At 36.0% G+C, this 20,852-nt stretch overlaps 1 protein-coding gene and 1 long non-coding RNA gene across 2 annotated transcripts; one reads left to right on the top strand and one right to left on the bottom strand.

The window, feature by feature from the left end:
• Window positions 1–376: 376 nt before the first annotated feature.
• Window positions 377–19,959, top strand: LOC141485052 (uncharacterized). The gene is made up of 3 exons (XR_012466984.1): window positions 377–806; window positions 19,328–19,499; window positions 19,549–19,959. It is a non-coding gene; the product is annotated as an uncharacterized lncRNA (long non-coding RNA).
• LOC141485051 (uncharacterized) lies at window positions 5,237–5,899 on the bottom strand. Its single transcript, XM_074180984.1, has one exon. It carries the CDS (start codon window positions 5,790–5,792, stop codon window positions 5,325–5,327), a length of 468 nt encoding a protein of 155 aa, XP_074037085.1. The 5' UTR covers window positions 5,793–5,899; the 3' UTR covers window positions 5,237–5,324.
• Window positions 19,960–20,852: the final 893 nt, after the last annotated feature.

Here is a 20,852-nt window from a genome sequence, read left to right as displayed (position 1 = left end):
TTTTGAGTTATTTAAATATCAATTCTGGAGATATTATATTCTGGACTAAATTTTACTTTATGGGATACTCACGGATTTTCGCAATTTTTTCTGGGATGATACTACATGATGGTAGGAATTCAGAATTCAAAGTTTGTATGACGTCAAATTTTACCCTTTTTTAGAGCAATAAACGATTGCAATTTACATATTTTCTTATTTAACACAACTTTTTCCATATCATCGCACCTTTTTCTATTCCTTTTTAATCACTTATTGGCAAGTTTTCTGAAGTTGTAATGAAATTCCATTATTTGTCAGGTGCACACAAATCACTTTTTATAAATTGCATTAAGTTTCACTATTCAAAAATACGTTCCTTTTAGAATTAGGAGGTCAGGTTAGATGTTGAGGGAAAATAGTTTTTACAAAAGTAAATATTCGAAAATACGTTCTTTTTAGAGTTTGGAGGTCAGGTTAGATGTTGAAGATACATAGTTTTTTAAAATTCTGAAGTAAGGTTAGACTGAGTTAGGTTAGGTTAAGTTAGCATGTGACAAATTATGGAATTTCAATCTAATTTCAAGAAACTTGGCTATAAGTGAAAGAAAAGGGATAGAAAAAAGTGCGATGATATGAAACAAGATGTGTTGAATAAAAAATATGTGAATTGCAATCGTTTATTGCTTAAAAAAATGGTAAAATATGACATCACACAAACTTTGGCAGGCTTTATCTCGAAAACTAATTGAGTCCGACAGAAAATAAAAAGTGTTCTCAATTCCTACCATCACCTAGTATCATCACAGAAAAAATCGCGAAAATCCGTGAGTATCCCATAAAGTAAAATTTTCCCATATTTTGTTTCGATTATTATAGTTGAATATCTATTGAATAGATAAAATAAAATTCTTTCGCAAATATTGAACACCGGAAACCAAAATGATTTACGAATCGACAGTTGTGAAAGGACTTTGTTTCATAGGACGTCGTATCTGAAAGTTGGAAGTGGAACTTTTCTATAAGTTCCTCATATAGATTCACAAATCAGCACAGGAAATGCATGTTATTATTGAATTTCAATAAAGAAAATCAAAATAAAAGCTGTTAACCAATGCACATTAAATATATTCAATTAATTTCTTGTTATTTTGAAATGTTCAGATTTCCACTGAAATTTTTTGAAAAAACTAGGGTCTCTGGGTCAAATCTAACCAAAGAACCCAGCTTTTTACTATACTAGAAGCTCTCAAACAACTCCAGTGTGGACCATTACCGATAGGTTCGTGTAATATTTCTTGTGGAATTATGTAAAATAAATTACATTTGCTAACGGGAGGTGCAAGAAACCACAACAATTTGTGAAAAAAAAAATGACAAGATCTTGGTTTTTGTTTTACCTTCTGACTTAGATTTAATATTTCCGATAGATGTCGAATTCAGACAATGAACTAACTATAACTCAACAACATAAATCTTTACTGTTTACTGCTTTTAGTTGGATTACTCGTTGGTAGATGTCAGGATGAATATCAATCTAACCGAAAATTGAATTGCTCTTTGGTTGTATACATTTTATTGAAATTCATATATGACCTGTGTGAATATATTAAACCAATATGGGTATTTCAATGGAAACGTTCATTTTTTCATCTTTCCTACAATTTCATTATCTTAATCATTGTTTGGTTTAATGAATCAAAACATGAAATCTTTGGTATTTCCTTGAAACTGCCTTGAAAATGATTTTAAATTGTTATGATGTTCTCAACTTTGGTAAGATCTTGATGGACTTTTTTTCTTGAATTTTCAAATGTGGAAAGAAAAATATGTGTACCTAAAGCCCGTTGCTGACATACCTAAAGTTGCAATAGTTTGAGGCTTTTTGTGTGGAAAACGTTGGAAGCATGCTTGAAAATAAAAATCGAAGGTTCCTATAGTGATTATTTTTCATTACCTATGAGAAATCGTTCTTATGTTTCGCTTCCATTGGCCAATCTGTACATAAATACACTTTGTCCCCCATAGCCCACTCTTTTAGAATGTAATTCCGAAAATTTTAGGAACGTTGGCGTATTTACGAAATACCCTCAAATTGACCAAACTTGAATTTATTAATCTCGTAGGCATGTTGTTTCACGAAGATAATACAAATTAAAATAATTTCTAAATGCTTAACAAAAAAGACTTAACAAAAACTAGGTAATAAAAAAACGGTTGAAATCATGTACCTATTATATAGGTTAGGTCCAAAGTTAGTGGGTCTATTATCTTTCATAGGTATAAGGGAAAGTAATGATTAAAGCGGCTACTTTCTCGATGAAACTCATACAACATTTCTTTGTTAAAATGCATGGTTATAATTTTTTATTTAGTATGAAAAGTTTTTCGGTTTCTTCAAAATTATTTCGTACGAAGGTTTTTTTTGGATGCTGAATCCGATTTCGAAAATGATATTTATCTATATTGACCACTATTATAATATTCATGCAGTCATTGTTCACTGTGGTCCTGCCGTTGCATTTGGTCATTATTATGCCTTAGTCAAAGACGAAACGGACTGGTTTAAGTTTGCGATAGTCGTGTCACGAAGTGTTATGGCGACGTATTAAATTCATTGAAGCCTCTGGAGACACCCTACATTTTGTTTCATGAAAGAGAGGACATTGGCAAAGCAAGATCTTCAAATGATGTGGTGCTGCAGGTTTTTCCGGGTTTTCCTGCAGCTGAAAAAGCAAATGCGCCACTGGAATCAATGAAGTCGCCCCGGAGCGCCAATTAATTTTTATTGTTATTTTTATATTATACTTCTAATTAAATAAAATTTTTATATTTACCCTTAATATAGTTTTTGTGAAAAATTTACCTTATTACCACCGTAAAATAGCAGACATACGAGAAGAATAAGCTTTACTTTAATCAATTTAAAAAAAATCTGCATATAAAACCAATGTTTCATGAAAAGCAGGACGTACACCTACATAAAATTTTAATACTGGAAATTTTTAAAAATTATTTTTTCTGCACCCAAATAAAGGATATAATAATATTTTCATTTTTCAAGATTTCTTCCATTTTTGATAATTTTAGAAAAACAGTACGTTGAAAAAATTTGTAAGTAAGATTTTTCATTTTTCAAATTCCTTTTGTTTTGTATTTTCCAATTATTTCTTAATCTCTAATCTAATTTCACTTGAAGCTTGTGACATTTGAAACATAACTGGAAAAAAAATTATAAGGAATATGGTATATGTTCGTTTTTCTAGCCCGCGGTTTTTGAAATAGTCACTCAAAACACCAGGAGAAGGGACAAAGTGTCTTAATAATTATGTTCTCACATATAGTCAGTGGGCATACTTGAAGACTGGCTATAAATCAAATCATCTAAAGAACAATTCGTGAAAAGTTTTCTTTCCACATACGAGGAACGGGGCAAATTTCGGATATGCGGTTGGTTACCTCGTTCACAGGCAGATGGGGCGATGAAAAACCTGTTTCTTGTCGTCTGCTTCAGCTTAGATTAAAGAATGATACTATGAAGGAATTCGATTTTAAATGATCGGAAATCATCGACTTTAGGGTGATGATAGACACTACCTTGCATATCGCCAACAGCATACGCAGGAATAGCTTCAGTGAAGAATCCTGCACAGACACCTGTCGGATATAATCCAACGCCCTTCGTAGTATTAGCCAGGGGAGTAGTTGTTTTCTGATAGGTGTCAGTCCATTAACCTACAGTGTAGGAAGTTAAGACTGGCCTGAAGGAATTGTTCTTTAGATGATTTGAAAATTATGTTGCCAAATTTTGAACAATTCACCCAGCTTCTATCCCAAATATTTGTTAATTCGCGCAAACAATGTACAAAAACTACAAACATTGAAACAATTGTGAAAGGCAATGAAAAAAATGGTGGCATTTCTTATCTTTGTCGGTAGCCAAATGAATTTAACAATATTGCATTAATTTCTAGTTCAATTTTATAATATTGTTAACAGACTCAAGTGTCATTCGGTTTCGAATTCTCGAACAGTGAAAGAAATTTTTTCAATCACTCATTTTCTTCAAAATATTGAGATTTGAAAATAGTCTACGATTTGACCTTGAATTATGAATATTTAGGAAAACATGACAAAAAAATATTACCCTTTCAATTTGACAATTTTTTCAATTATTAATAACAATACAATCGTCCTCAGTTAGGAAGTATTATGAGTAATAATTAGAAAAAATTAAATTACAAATATTTTTCTGTTAAAAAAGAAACTGTTTAGAATCTGTTTTTCCATTAATCAGCTGTCGCCCCCATACGAACAACAACTCTCAGAAGTGGAGAAACTTGTGCGAGCTAAGGACTGACGAGGTCTTACCTTCTGACGTGTGATTTCTAACACGGTTGCAGAATCATCCCCGGTTCAACCAGATAAATTCTCTCGAGAAAAATATCTGGTCGAAACGGGAATCGAACCCACGTCCTTCCGATTGTGAGTCGGGCGCACTACCACTGATAATAACCATTACCTAAACAATCCCAGCCTAAGCAATGGCAGCGGATACTTTTATTTTGACAACTGACATCCCCCTTGTGTGAAAAATTGAAAGTATTAAATCTGTGAAAATCTGTTTTTTTTTCAACCAGCTGTTACCCCTATGAACAAAAACTCTCCGAAGTCTAAATTTGTGCGAGCTAACAATTACCGAGGTTTTGCCTTTCAACTTGCGGTTCCTATCACTGAGAGAAGTAGATAGATATCCATTTATTCAGCAGAAATTGCCAGTTTATAACATGGAGACATGTGTTCATAACCAGTATGTAGCTTGCTGGAAAAATAAAATTTCGAGGGAATTGAACATCGGAAAAATAGAAATTGCAATTGAATAAAGATCACAACGGGTCATAGTGAAAATAATATAACATTTTACAAGTTTTTGTTGCCGGAAGTGAGTTCCTGAAAGACGGTTTTTCAACTTTTGACTCCGAAAGTAGACCGGAATTTTGAATACGTCCAACATTTTTTTTTTTTAAAATTCAGCGCCATCCGAAAATAGGAAATTTTATCCAAACCAGGAATTGGAGGAAAAATCGATAAATTATGTTTTCGCCAAAGCAATCATCGGTATAACTTGTCAAATAAAAAAACTTGTAGTCCGCTCTAATGTCCTCAGGATATCACTCCTAAAAGTTTCAATACAATTACCTGCATGAATCCGTGAATGAGGATAATGACAATAGGTACATATATAGTTTCAAATGAATAACGAAAAGTACTCATTTGTATTTCACTCACAATTAATTTGAAACAATTTTGAAACAAACAATCTCATTAATTAAAAAATCCACATTTCACCACATCCATTTATCCCCCCGAAATCCTTGACCTTTCTTCGATTTTTTATGCTGTTCTATCTCCATACCAGCCCCAGTGAGAGGGTTACGCTGCATATTCGAGCTAGATATAGGGGTATGTTTTTCATTGGAATTATTTTTATTGCAACCCGATTCTCTAGGAGTCTCCGGCTCCTTGGGAGTCTCCAGCTCCTTGAGGGTCTCCGGCTCTTTGCCGCCTAATTCATCGACTGGTTTTTCTGGATCGTCACTTTTCTCAAGATTCTCCAAGTCCAGTTTTTCCGATCTCGTGTCTCCGCGATCCAACTCCTCCGATGTAGTGCATCGGCCGTACTCGAAGCACTCGTTTTCTCGAGGCTGGGTTCTTCTTCTAATTTTGAGCGGACAGGAACCGTTCACTGAGAACATTTGAGTGCCATCGGTGACTTCTTCGTTCAAGCAGAATATATCGCTGGCGTTGCGCATTTTGGTGGTTCAAAATGAAGTGTTGAATCAAATGTCACTCTGGCAGATTGAAAAATATTGGTTCGTCAAGTTTTGTTATTTTTGAGACATCATAGTGACGTCCAGGAAACTAGGAGAATCTCAGATCACTACAATTGCATTAGAAACGTGTTTTGAGCGCTTCTCGCACTTTTTGTTTACTTCGTTTATACTACAGGGTGCTTTGTAATACCATGTTGATGTTGAATAGGTGACAGAATTAATTTGATTTTGTTTATCATCAATACATTTTCAGAGTCGAAAAGTACATACCTAGGACATAATTGGAACATTGAACTGAAGTTCAACTGATCTCACGGCCCGAAGTTGATTACATTCGAACGTTACTTATTCGGGCTGGATAGCCGTGGTCCAATGCAAAGATTTACTCCGAACGTTTCGTCTTTAACTATACGACGGTCATTTTCAGTGTGGGAACGGTAGCAGTGCGTTGCAACCAACTTGTTGGTGGACTTGTTGATGAGACCCTGTGTAGTGTGCCACCGATATTTATAGAAAGTTTTTAATACACCGAACTGTTACTTGGTTGAAATCAATAACACTATTAATAATAATAAATGAATTTATTTACAGAAGAAATAACATGTTACAATACAGAAAAAAAAAATACAAATTTGTCAATAGAATACAAGAGCGGAGAGAGTTTAATTTTCCTCTTGCACCTTACAGTATTTAAAAAAATGGAAAAGATGAAAAACGAAAAAAACAAAGGACATAAATTGTAATTCTGAGACTTTCCCAACTAAATCACTATTATTGGATCACAATAAGCCCCTTGCCGGCCAGTGTCGTACCTATATTAGGGTAGCAAATGAAACATGACTTCTTTGTAATTTCTTTTCATATTTTATTTAGTATTATAGGTAGTAGTACAGTTCATTGAAATGTTATATGATGATACACTCTTGATGACTTGTTTTTTGTTAGGCGATGACAAATTTTCAGAAACAACACAAATCATTCAAACAATGCCAAACGCTAACAGCATTGGAGTACAAGTAATGATACGCCTCCGTACAGAGCATTTGTATGTCTTTCAAGAGCTGTAGTGGGGGTTACACTGAGAATGAGTTTGTGCGCCTGGGAGCGGGCTCGCCATCACGTTTGGCGCTTGCTGTAGAAATTTTTTAGCTATTGCCTATAAGATATTTGCGTATTATTGCTTGTTCAGAGGATGTTCTTCCAGGCGGTACCTGAAACTGGAACTGCTGTCTTGTTCAGAACGCGACGCGTCTACCTGAAAAAAGAAATTGATATAAAAAACCGAGCTGTAAATGTATTTATTTTTTAATATTTATAAAAGATATAGTTTTCTTTCTTTCCACGACCGCCACTCATCTCGTATCAACACAAACCACAAGATTCGACTAGAGACACTTTCAACATTTTCGCAATGAACAGAACGGTACAACTATGATGAAAAACCTATTCATAAAACACTATAGTTTGAGATTTTCACTAAACAATTGTACAAATGACTTGTTCGAGCCTGTCTTCAGTAACTAAATTCTATATATTCATTGATTTATATTCAAATTTTACAATTTAAAGCACCTAAATTCCAAGTATCTGAGTTTTACCTAGCTAATTAATGTTTTATGTGTATCTGAGTTTGTAATTAATGAAATGACCTGAGCTTATGTCCCGAATTGTCTCAAAATGACACCAAATTATATCTAGTGTAGTTTCAATTCTCTGGGGGGTGGCACTTGTCCCTGTGCTCCCTAGATCCGCCACTGCATAATCACCAGTTTACCTAAGAATGCTACTATGTTGTGAAACATGTGCTTGAGATGAATGTATATATTGTGAAAATTTGTATTCATCATAATGAATAGTATCAATAGAGAGAGAGAGAGAGAGAGAGAGAGAGAGAGAGAGATTGTCGGGTTTGATCAGGCATTGACGGAGAGCTGAATACCATCGACCAAAGAAGGCTCAGGAAGCGGAGTTTACTCCAGGTCAAAGGGCATGACAGGAGCAAAGGTAATCGCATTGCCGACTCTTTAGCCAAGGACGCGGCTGGGCTAAGAATTTTAGGACCCACTGACTTCGACAATTGCGGAACTAGCCAAACGTCACACCCATGCTCAATCTCTAAAGAGATGGGATGGAATCAAAGGATGCAGTCTTGCCAGAATCATCCTGGACGATCCTAGGAAGCTGGCGCCGAAGACATATCTGGCGGTGACCAGTAAAACCCTATGCTTAACAGTAGGATTTCTGACTGGCCACTGTTAACTAAGGAAACACCTCCATATTATGGGGCTAGTGGTACACCTCTACGCAGGATGTGTAAGCAGGAAGATGAAACTGTCAGGCATGCAGAGATGGGTTCTGAAAATTATGTATGGCGAAAAGCTGACATTTTTTTCTGACGCACTCTATAATGAATCTCAATGTAGAGATGTGAGACAAATATTTGTTAACAAAATTTTACTTTAGGTCAAAGCTAATAAAATTCAACTCACCCCTCATGAACATTCTCACAATACCAGAAGAGCTGATGCAATTTTCTTTCCCAGAAAAGAAAAATGTATAGGTCAACGAAGTGCAAATTACCTTGTGTCAAGAATATATAGTTTGTTACCAAATGAGCTAGAGAATATATCTTTTGATAAGTTATTCAAAAAGAAAATAAAAAAGTGGATTGTCAGTAATGGACCAATACTCAATACAATTTTCAAGCAAAAACTATAAAGAGAAAAAAAACTGAATTACACATATTACAACTGATTACAAGTATCTGTGTCTATGTATATGTCGTGTTATCCAGTATTGAACGACGTTACCCCGAAAATGTAAAATTAACCGGATTGTGACTTAAATACAGGGATATTCAAATTCGTTTCTGTACATGGGGATCTCGTAAACGATAAGAGATAGAGTGTCGGTTAAATTATGGCAGAGCTGCGTATTTTAGAGACCTATTCAGATTTTCTCCATTGCTCTGAGCGTTTTCTACAATGAACTTCGAATACGACGTAATCCATCTTGAGTTTATTCAGGTTGGGGCCTGGCTCCCTTCCACTTTTAACTGGTGTTTGTCAGAAAGACAAACGGGTCATGACTGGTGTTTGATGGTGGCATGAAAGTCCTCAGACATCCATACCGCCCTTCGCGTTATACCCCTACCTGGCTGGGGTGAGATGGATGAAGATCTTATTCATCTGTTAACGGAGGACATAGGGACCTCATTCGACAGAGTGTCGGGGCCTTCTATATCGGGAGGGGTCGTCTACAGCGTAATTTATAGCTTCCCTGACTAAAGGATTTTCGTGAGTTTCAGCGTAATCTAAAACTCGCCGGTTCCTCGACTGGATGGATTGCTGAATGGAAGGCAGCTTCAAATCTCTGCGGATGGCTTCATTCCGCACGAACCACGGAGCATTCACAATCATCCGTAGAATTTTATTTTGTAGAGTCTCCAAGATGGCTCCAAGTCGGAGCCGCTTGTCCCCAAACGCATGAAGCATACATGATGACAGACTTGAACATCATGTTATAGATCATGATTTTATTCTTTAGGCTCAACTCAGATTTTCTATTTATCAAAGGGTACAGGCTTGCCACCCGACCCTGGATCTTTGCCTTCACGCTTAACAGGTGCGGGTTCCAGGTGAGCCTACGGTCTATAAGAAGACCTAGGTACTTGACCCGCGCTTGCCAATCAATCTCCCTTCCAGAGATTCCTACTTTTATGGCCGGAGAAGCTATCGTTCTTCCCATGGTTATTGCCTGAGTTTTTTCCGGGTTCACTCGGATCTTCCACTCGAGGTACCAGCGCTCGAGGTCGCCCAATGCACGTTGCATATAGACGATCCCGAGCTCCCGACCCATGGAAGATGAGAGGAGAGCCGTGTCATCGGCGTAGAGAGATACCTTCACATGCTCAGACCTCGGAAGGTCGCTGGTGTAAAGGGAATAGAGCGTGGGAGAGAGCACGCCCCCTGTGGCACTCCAGCGAGGATCTCTCTGTTGCCAGACAGAGAGCCCTCTACTCTAACCTGAAATGTTCTGTCTTTCAGGAAAGACCCAATCCACCGGATCAGGCCCCGAGGCAGGTCGAACGCGATTAATTTGTGAAGAAGGCCTTCATGCCAAACGCGGTCGAAGGCCTTCGAAATGTCTAGTAGGACTAGATGAACTTTTTTGTTCCTATTTAGTTCCGCGATGGTATTTTCGACCAGTCTCAGAGCCTGCAACTCAGTGGAATGTTCTCTCCTGAAGCCGAATTGCTCATCAGGCAGAACATTTTGGTCCTCAACTTCTTCGTTGAGCCTTTGAAGTACGACTCTTTCAGCCAGCTTAGCCGCCGACGAGAGCAGACTAATCGGGAGATAATTCTGCGGGAAAAGCCGGTTCTGCCCCTGTTTTGGGAGCGTGACGACGACCGCATGTTTCCACGTTCTGGGGAAGTATCTTAGAGCCAGAGAGCTGTTGATGATGTTCAGTAGGCTCTCGACGCAGTTTTCCGGGAGCTTCTTCAATAACTTGTTTGTTATTGAGTCAACCCCCGGGGCTTTCTTGGCTTTTGCAGCCTTGATGTAGCCCTTTGAACTTCGAATAAGAAAACCTTTTATGATTATCTGAAACATATCTACAACAAAAATATATTATATGTGTTTTGATGAGCAGAAAAAAAATGGTAGCAATAATAACATCCGAAACGAACACTATAATTATAATGAAAATTGAAATGAAGTAAGTAATTTATATACACAAAAAAATTAATTGTGCAATAAATGTTCCAATTGGAGTCCTTCCATTTCGAGACAAATAATGGAACAATAAGATGGTCTGCAAGATCACCAGATCTTACTATTTTGGACTATTTTCTATGGGGGACATTGAAAAATAGGATTTACGCTGGCAGAGAGATAGAAAACGTGAAAGACTCGAGATTGAGGATTTATAATGATTTCGCAACAATACAGCAAATAAGTGTATTAAGGGCTATAAATAATATGAAAAACCGAGTTTAAAAATGCCCCGAAATGGAAGGACTCCAATTCAAACATTTATTGCGCCAATAATTTTTTTGGGTACCTATATAAATTACTTCATTTCAATTTTCATTACAATTATAGTGTTCGTTTCGGTTGTTATTATTGCTATCATTTCTTTTTCTACTCATTAAAACACATATGATGTAATTTTGATGTAGATATGTTTCAAATAATCATAAAAGGTTTTTTTATCCGAAGTTCATTGTAGAAAACGCTCAGAGCATTGTAAAAAATATGAATAGGTACCTAAAAATGAAAAAAAAAAACTCTCGGAAAACTCTACGATACATAGGGAGACGTGAAAGTTGCTATTATGTTTTAATTCAACTCAGTCAACCAATTTCCAGGGCCGTAATTTAAAAGGGAATAATTCACACAATCATAATCGAATACTACCGAAACATCCCGAAATATAAAATTGAATTTGATTCCTCAATATGAAGTGAACGTCTATGATCCAAAAACTACAACAAAAAATACAGGTCCATATTCAAAAATTCAAAGATGGGGGTGGCCCAAGTCAGATGACACCCTGTATAAAAGATTCATGGATATATTCTGAGAGCCCACATCCCACATCAAGTGCCAATAGCAAAATGTGGACAGATTTTCAATATGTCTGCGAATGAACAAGATATAGGTGAAAAAATAATTTGGGATTTTTTGGTTTTTCCTGTATATCTCCAGAACCAAAAGAACTATATTCGATTTCTTTAATTTCTTTACATAATTAAATAGGTCTTTGAAATACACAACTTTGCCACAATTTAACCGACACTCTATCTCTTATCGTTTACGAGATCCCCAAGTACATAACCGAATTTGAATAGCCCTGTATAACTGATTTGGGAAAAAACTTTAGAATTAGAATGTGATTAATAGTATTGTAGTTGTTTTGATAAAAAGATACTTAGATGTTGGATATTACATTTTTTATCGATTATGTCAATTGTACTCTTATATTAAATTTATTTTGTTACTGCCTTCATATACACATATACAACAAGTAGCTGTGCAGCTACTTCTGTGTTTTTTCCGTGTTTATTCACCATCCTAATATTTAATGTGTTACTGTGTTTTATTATATATTTATATGTTGTTTACTGTGAATGAACCTTATCATTATTATTATGTCTTATGCGAGTGTCTGGAGTTATCGTCAATAAAATAGTGTGTGTTCGGCGAGTCTTGGCCTACTCCTGCCGGTATAAAAATGAAGAAGATGTCTCCCAGTGACCTGTCCACCTTCCTGGAAAGGACGGGATGGACGATGACAACTCCTCGGTGGGGGCAACTCCTCCATGGGTTACATGTGGCTTAAGTGCTGTGGGCCTACACTCACCCTCCCTACTCTACAGTACCATCGACGAAGAGCTTTCCTATCAAAATTGTTCCGATATTTATAAATCATTATAGCTTCATTGTTTTGACGCGTGTACTAGTGACTGGTGGTGTGGAGCACGTCTGTTTTTTCAAATTCTATCGTGGCCTTCTTGTAGCGCTTGCTCAGCGACTGCGAATGTTTCAAACTGTCCAAAACGGCAAGATCCTCAAGCGGGTTTTTACACTCCTTAGAGTGGTACTGACGTACCTACAACGACTCGCATGATCAGTGAACCCAGTATACATAGGTATGGATTGGAAAAAAAGGTTTTCATGACCTTGGTGTTTCTCGAAAATTCTTCCTATTCTGTTAGTAACCTTGTGCATATTAGTCAAGTAAGCTGAGCCAAGAATGGATGCCTGGGTGCGTGCTAGCTTATTGGATTTCTTTGGCCTAGATGGTCTAATAATATCTTGTATTTTGTTTCTTTCAGCTTCAAAGTGCACTGGTTCACTGGCTCGTTGAGTGAGATACTTGAGAACAGCTGTCTTCTGACCGTGATGATGACTAGACCTGAATATCTACGCTCCAGGTCTAATCATCATAAATAGCAATAACAATCTACATATCGTATCATTATCGAGTCTGCCAACAAGGAGGTCGCAACGCAATGCTGCCAACCACCGCTGAAGATGCCCATCGAGTTACGGACAAACGTTCGTAGTTAACCTCTCCATTGGATTACGGCTAACGAGCCCGGATATTATTTTTTCAGTAATATGAAAGAAAACTATTAAAAATTATTTTGAAAAAGTGGTTCCTTGAAGTTTAGTGAAAAAAAATTCAGAAAACAATTTGCTAAAATTATTACATTCAACAGGAATCAGATTTGTAAAAGTGAATAGTATATGCAATGCATTTGTTTATAACAATTTTTCAAACAATATGAGTTGAAAATTCAAAAAATATAGTTGTGTGTGAGATATCGTCGAAATGTTTTATTCGTTTGAGAGACCTGTTGACGCCATTATGAGCAAAAAAAAAACATCGTTCAAATTTTTGCTACGGATTCTCTGGGCGGAGTGTACCGGAAACGTCCAATTTTCCATGACTCTAGCGTCTAAATCAGGCTGAATTTGACCGATGGCATGGGTTATGTTGGCCATGAGGACCGCTGTGGTTTGTAGCTTATTCGCATACACCTGAGATGCGACTCAAGAAAACCCCACAAGAAAAAGTCTAACGGGGTCAAATCGCACCATCTCGGTGGCCAGTTCACATCACCTCCACGTGAGATATGTTTGAGATGTGAGATGTGTGAGATCTGTTGAAACCACATGTCGTTGGTGTCCAGATCATCCAATTCAGACTACAGCAAGTTGGTAATCATTGACCTATAGTGCTCGCCGTTGACAGTGATGGCCTGGCCAACATCGTTCTCGAAGAAATATGGACCGATGACGCCGCCAGCCCAAAATTCACACCAGTGACTTTTTTGGGATGTATTGGACGCTCTTGGATCTCATGTGGATTGGTATCGTTCCAAATTCGACAATTTTGTTTGTTCACACGGTAAATATTCGTTTTGAGGGCTCCCGGTGATTTAGAAAACATTTTTGAGTGTACTCAAGTATTTTGATGCGTAGATTACGAATCCGTAAGAATAAAGCGGCGCTCTCCCTTATTCACAAAGTTACGGCCCTTCAAAGTTCAGAAAAGGGCAACTCTTCAGCCTTCTCACAAAATACTGTGTTGAACAAGACATAGAAATTTGTGGTATTTCTCGCAACTTGAGTATAGGAAAAACTATAATACTGTGTTACTATCGTTCTCCATCGGAAGATTTGAAAGTTTTTTAAACACCATTCAAAACGTTTTAGATGAAATTTTCAAATCAGATGTGAATATATCTTTATGTGGTGATTTCAACGCAGATTGTTCTGATAGGTTCAGTCCAGCATCTAACAAAATCTGAGATGTTTCAGAATGTTATAATCTGAAATATACAGTATCGTGGCCTACACGAGTTACCACTACTAGTGCCATTACAACTGATCAAATATTCACTAACTTATATGAGGAAACAACATGTTGTGTCATATTGTGTCATTACAATTGATCGAATATTCACTAACTTATATAAGGAAACATGTTGTGTTATATTGGTAATGATATATCCGATCACATTCTAGTATTTTGCGATATGGAGTTGAGCGAAATGTCAAAATCAACAAAAACAGAATAGAGAAGGCGTTTTACGAATGATAGTATAAATCAATTCAAAATAAACATCGGCAATGAAAATTGGGTTGAAATTTTGAATAAAACTGATATTAATCTTGCGTTTCAGGCATTTTGTCAACATTCTCGTATTATTTTGAAACAAATTTTCCAAAATTACCTATTCATTCAAAAAATCAGAATAAAAAAGAAATAGATCACACATGAAATAAAACAATCTAGTCAAAATTCAAAAGACCTTCTCAACCTACATTAATTTTGTCCTGAACTGAAAAACATCTATAAAGTCAGAAAGAAGAGTCACGATAATTTGATAACTAAAACAAAAAAGGAATATTTTCAAAATAAAATAAAGAATTCAGACAATCCTTCGAGATCTGCATGGCAACTAGTGTCAGAGCTATCTAATAAATCGAAGGATATTAAATCAGACATAACTATAAACGATAATAACACCATTGTTGACGATTCGAAAGACGTCGCTTAACCGTTCAATAAATTCTATACAGATGCGCCTGAAAAGGTATTGAGCAATATAGTCTCCTGTGACAAGGACTTCAATCATTTTCTGCGTAACGTTACGACTCTTCCAAATTTTTTTTTTCTCATGCCATATCAGGACCTAGAACTATTTCAATTGCTTAAATCACAATTGAAAAATAAATTTTTTTCGGGATCGAAACACCTATACACACCTGTGTATAAAAAGACCTGTCTTCAGAGCCTTGAAAATTACAGACCAGTCACAGTACCTTCAATTTTTTCCAAAGTATTCGAGTATTGTTTTTTAGATAGATTGTCATTTTGTCATGAATATAATATGATTTCGAGAAACCAACATGGATATTTGAACAAAAAATCTACGAAAACTGCGGTGTTTTTTTATTATCAAAAAATAATAGAATATATTGAGGCAGAAGAATGCCCTGTTGGTATCTATTGTGTATCAATCACGACATACTACTGGAAAAGCTGTATAAGTATGGTATAAGAGGTTTGTTTGAAGGTAATTGACAATGTTTCATGATGAATTTCACTAGTTCGGACTTCCATTGTCTAATATATAAAATGAATTGAAATCCCAGAGACACCTAAAAGAGAAGAATTGAAAAATGAATAGCTGAAAAAAACTGGGTAAAAACCTGAAATGAAATAACAGTGAAATAAAATACAAGTAAAAATAGAACAATTGAACAAAAATTAAATAAAAACAACGAAATGAAAAAAGAAAATAAAAATACAAAGTTAAGAGATTCCAAGCCACGTTAGTTCACGACGTTTCGATTGTTGGTATCTACAATCATCTTCGGGTGATGACTGGACTGATTGCTCCGAGAGATGACTATTTATGGATCGTTCGAGTACTTACACTCATCCCCGCTTTCGATTTTTCGCTTCACTGGTTTGGTGGGAGATGACCGTTTGGCGGGAGTTGGCCTATTTTCGCTTGATGATGGGATTCCATACATTGCGTATCTGTACGCTAGCTTGGCTGAATACGTTGTTGACAACATGTATGCGGCTTCCTTGAATTTTCTCCTAAACCAATGTTCCTCTCTGTGTATGATCTCAGCTTGGGACCACTTGATGTTGTGTTGATGGGTCCAAACATGGTCTGCTATTCCTGATTTGCTGGTTTCCCCTCGCTGTGTGTGTTTCTTGTGCTCGGCAATGCGAACATTCAATGGCCTCCTAGTTTCACCAATATATGATTTTCCTCACTCACAGGGTATCCGGTAAATGCAATTATTGGAATCGCAGTCCGCGTTTGGTGGCCTGGTTTTCGTGAGGCTGCTACGGATAGTGTTACCGGATCTGAAGCAGGTTCTAATGTTGTACTTGGAACCACTTCTTCTTATCCTCTCCGATAATCCTCTGATGTAGCGAAGTGCAAGCACGAGTTGTGAGGCAGCCTGCACTGGTTGTTTCGCTTGATGATGGAAACCCACCATCAAGCGAAAAATGGCCAACTCCCGCCAAACGGTCATCTCCCACTAAACCAGTGAAGCGAAAAATGGAAAGCGGGGATAAGTGAAAGTACTCGAAAGATACATAAATAGTCATCTCTCGGAGGAATCAGTTCAGTCATCACCCGAAGACGATTGTAGATACCAACAATCGAAACGTCGTGAACTAACGTGGCGTGGCTTGGAATCTCTTAACTTTGTATTTTTATTTTCTTTTTTCATTTCTTTATTTTCATTTAATTTTGGTTCAATTGTTCTATTTTTACTTGTATTTTATTTCACTGTTATTTCATATCAGGTGTTTACTCAATATAATTTTTATTTTCAGCTATTCATTTTTCAATTCTTCTCTTTTAGGTGTCTCAAATGTGAAAAACTGCATGACAAAACAATCATTCAAATATAATTTAAAATCGTTTTTGACAGAACAGTGTCTTTATAAACTGGATGAATATTTGTCGTGGCAATCTGCAGTGAAATCAGTTTTGAGTATTAGTATTATTGTATTTTAAATGTAAACAACTGACTTTTTCCATATGGTTTGTAACTGTCGTAAGGAAATAAATGACTATTGTTATTATTATTATTACAAGATAAACTATTCAAGAACACAGACATTTATTCACTAGGTCACCTTTACACCATATTTCTCCTTAATTGACATTTTTCAATTCAACAATCAACATTTTTCTTATAAAAAACTTAATTAAAAAACGAATGCTTCTTCCGGTGACATTCTTCTATTTCTAGGTTAGTTACTAGTGACATTTCAGAAAAAAGCGGTTGGTATTTGCCGCCGCCTACTATTTCAAATAGTCATCTTATCTTAATACACCACCAAAAACCAATTAACGATCTTAAGAATGATGGCAAAAACATTTGATACTTCAGGAATATTGACAGCATCAGTCGTACCAACTATGCCATTAACCTCAAAAACGTAAATAATAATAATAATAATTAATATACTAGGTGACCTAGTGAATAGATACTTGTGTTTTTAAATAGTTTATCTTGTAAAAAGGAAGGCTGAAAAGTTGATCTTTTCTAAACTTTGAAGGGCCGTAACTTTGTAAATAAGGGAAAGCGCCGCTTTATTCTTTCGGATTCGTAATCTACGCATCAAAATACCTAAGTACACACAAACATTTTTTCAAAATCGCCGGGTGCCCTCAAAACGAATATTTACCCTAATTTACATGTTTCTAGACGAAAACAGATATCTCAAATAGTTTTTGAGATTCTTGCTAAAAACGAACCAAAATAAATTGTGTTGTTTTCAATTTTTACCGGTCCTTCTTCAAACGTTTGATAACGTTTTCAATACAAATTCAAGGACGTCATGATAGATAAAACCTTGTAGGTGAGGTTTCGAATTTGTCTTAAAAGTGTCTATTGTAGTCCGGAGGATAGTTTCATACCAGTTAGTTTTTTACTCAATTGAGTCACAAGTGAATCCGCTCATGAAGAATATGGGAATTTCAAAGCATTTGAAAGGAATTGCTGATTTGAAACACTCCAAACGCATGTATAAGAATCTCATTACCTTACACATTTCCAAATTGGGAAAACTCCTTTTCTTCATCAAGAATTTCCTCAACATGTGGCAACAACAGGGCTGTTGAGTTTCCACCCCTAATGCAAACACTCAACCAGTCCAGCTCGCCAGCCTAGCAATGCCTGGCGTTATTGTCCAAACAACGAACTCATCAATCAAATATACTACCAACCCACACTCCCAAATAATTTACAACCCCTTATAATACCGAATGACAAAGAGGGTTAGTCTCGTTAAAAAGCAGAAACAAGTATTATACGGAGGTGGAAATAATTCCTATGTGAAAGTATTTTTCTAAATTGACTGGGAAAGTAATAAAAATATGGGTAGATCTTCTCAGAAGAGAGATATTCACTTAACTGAGGTATCAAAATCAAACGTGAATTTTGATTCATTTACATGTTGTAGACTTTCATATATCTTTATCGTTCTAAATAATAAATCTCAAACAATGGGTAGCGAAAAAAGGATTTTAGAAAGAAACAGTGTGCCTATAGTTAATCTTAGACTTCAATTTTGACCATTAAAAGTTTGAAATATTAAAGAAATTTTGGTGTTCTTTTTTCGCTACCCCCAGTATATTCATTTGACCTACATTACACACTTCAAATGTTTGGAGAACGTAAAATAATAAATAATTTATTCCAGCTTTCCAAGTTATATATTTTATATTCGGCGACGTTTCTTATTTTTTGGTCTCCATAATTTAATGATGGGCTATACGTATCAACATATCCAATCCACAGTAGGATAATACAACCAGTCGGTCTTACCACGTGATCTGCCCGAGTTGCCGGGGACATTCAGCCGCTCTTAGGATGAGATTCTCATTCAACGCGTTCAGTGCTGTAGTATCGAAGGATTCGACGGTCCACGGGCATCGGATTAGTTATAATAAAAGGTCGGTAATTGATATTGTGTTTAGTTTCGGACGATAACCGGTCGATTCGACGTGGGTGCTTTGTTCACTCACTCAAGTCGATCGTCGTGTTGGTCGCTGGTTCAAGCCTCAGGCTGAACGATCGATTTTCCGTGTTAGGAATCACACGTTAAAATGTAAGACCTCAATGAATTGATGGATGTAGCCGTTACTACGTGGTAGGAGATCACAATGAAAAGAGAATGAACATTTCTTTGTTTTTATTTTATTTTTATTTTATAGTTTATTGTATAAGTTTGAGAATGTCCATATAGGACGAAACTGCAGTAACGTTAGTTACAAATAAAAGTGGTAAAAACATAGAAATGTTCATTTCTCTTTTCGGTAAGACCTCGTTAGTCCTTAGCTCGCACAAGTTTCGACTTCTGAGGGTTGTCGTTCGTAGGGGTGTGACAGCTGGTTAACGGAAAAACAGATTTTCAAACAGTTTATTCACTGTTGTTATTATTGTTTTTAGTTTCCGTACTTGGTTATCGTTGTTTGTTTTATTATTAAGTGATAAGAGAATGGGAGATGTAAAAAAGACATTATTAAAGAAGTCAGGAAATGTTTGCTGCTTCAATGATTGCAAAAATAAGGGTTACAATTGTAGTGAGAAATTTCTCGAAAATCCCGAAAGATCCCGAAAGGTGAGTAAGTACTTAATAAGTTGTTCAATCTGTATGATTTTTATTTCAGGATAAAAATATGGCTGGAAGCTTGCTGCAGACCTGATTTGTTTAACAATATAGAAACACTTACGAAAGCATTTATCGTATATGTGGCAGTCATTTTGAAAATGATGTGATAATATATTGCCATAGGAAAAAACTACGACAGAATGCTGTACCAACGATATTTACCTGGACATCAAAGTCAAGTACTGATAAAGGAATGATAATTTCGTCTATAGTGATTATGTTATTAAACAATATTAAACAATAACTTTTGCTGATTTGCCATTTTCAATTTCAGGAACCACACCATTATTAGATTTGGCCATCCCTTCTACTTCGATATCATCCCCAAAATCTTGTTTTTTGTTATTTCACATCAGTACTTATTTGCAACACATTATATTATATGTATCAACATTATAGAAAAAAATTATTCAAGACAGCTAGAAAGAAAATGAAATAAATAGAAAATACACATTTAAAACTATGGTGAACATTTATATAAATGGTCAACGGCCGGATTTTTTGCTCGAGCTCGCCGGACGGCGATAACAACACATGTGTGGACCGCATGTTTCAAGGGTTGGGCTCTTGAAGAGCTGGTGAAATCGCCGTATGGAATAAGTAACTTACTACTAAATCTTTTTTTATTAAAATTTAAGGATATTTCTTTAAATTACGTTTCTATATGGGTGCACGTCTATGGTAAAAGGACGAAATCGGCTACGCACTTCATTTCGAGGTCTTGTTCCGGGAACTTTGTGAATTTATGAATGAAACTAGTGGGAGTTGACTTACTGGTTGATTATTGCCCGATGTATAAATGAGTTAATGCTTGCCCATTATCCAAAAAGAAAAAATTTTTCGCATCTGTTTTTTTTAAAGGCTATTGGATTGAATGGTTTACAAGTCTTTCGGAATATCAGCGTATAGGACTGGACAAAGGTAGATACATTAATTCTTATTTTTTTGTGTATTGATTTTAGGGATAGCAGTGAACCATATAATATTGATATTTTCTATCGAACAAATGCGTATAGAGTTTGAATCTGCTAGATATGCTCCGCAATTTTTTTCTTACATAATCGGAGAGATAGTTCCATTTAAGATAATTGTCTATTATTATCCCTAAATATTTTATGTGAGTGACTGAAGTTATTTGAATATGCCCATTTTTGAATAATAGCGTTTTGTAGGTGGAGAGTGTGTTACTGTAGCAGGAACATGACATTAAGAAAGTTTTAGTGAAGTTATTTATTAGGAGTGTGTGTTCAAAATAGTTCATTACATTGACAAAATCCTCTTCAGCTTTAAATTTCAGATCTT

Source organism: Leptinotarsa decemlineata, unplaced genomic scaffold (assembly GCF_025532065.1).
Source record: "Leptinotarsa decemlineata unplaced genomic scaffold, Ldec_3_MD MMD2_tig00026307_RagTag_RagTag, whole genome shotgun sequence".
Lineage (NCBI taxonomy): Eukaryota > Metazoa > Arthropoda > Insecta > Coleoptera > Chrysomelidae > Leptinotarsa > Leptinotarsa decemlineata.
This window is presented reverse-complemented; position numbering and strand designations above follow the sequence as displayed.

Excerpts from the sequence above, each read along its gene's own strand:
- LOC141485051 (XM_074180984.1), bottom strand. The coding sequence starts at position 5,792 with ATGCGCAACGCCAGCGATATATTCTGCTTGAACGAAGAAGTCACCGAT.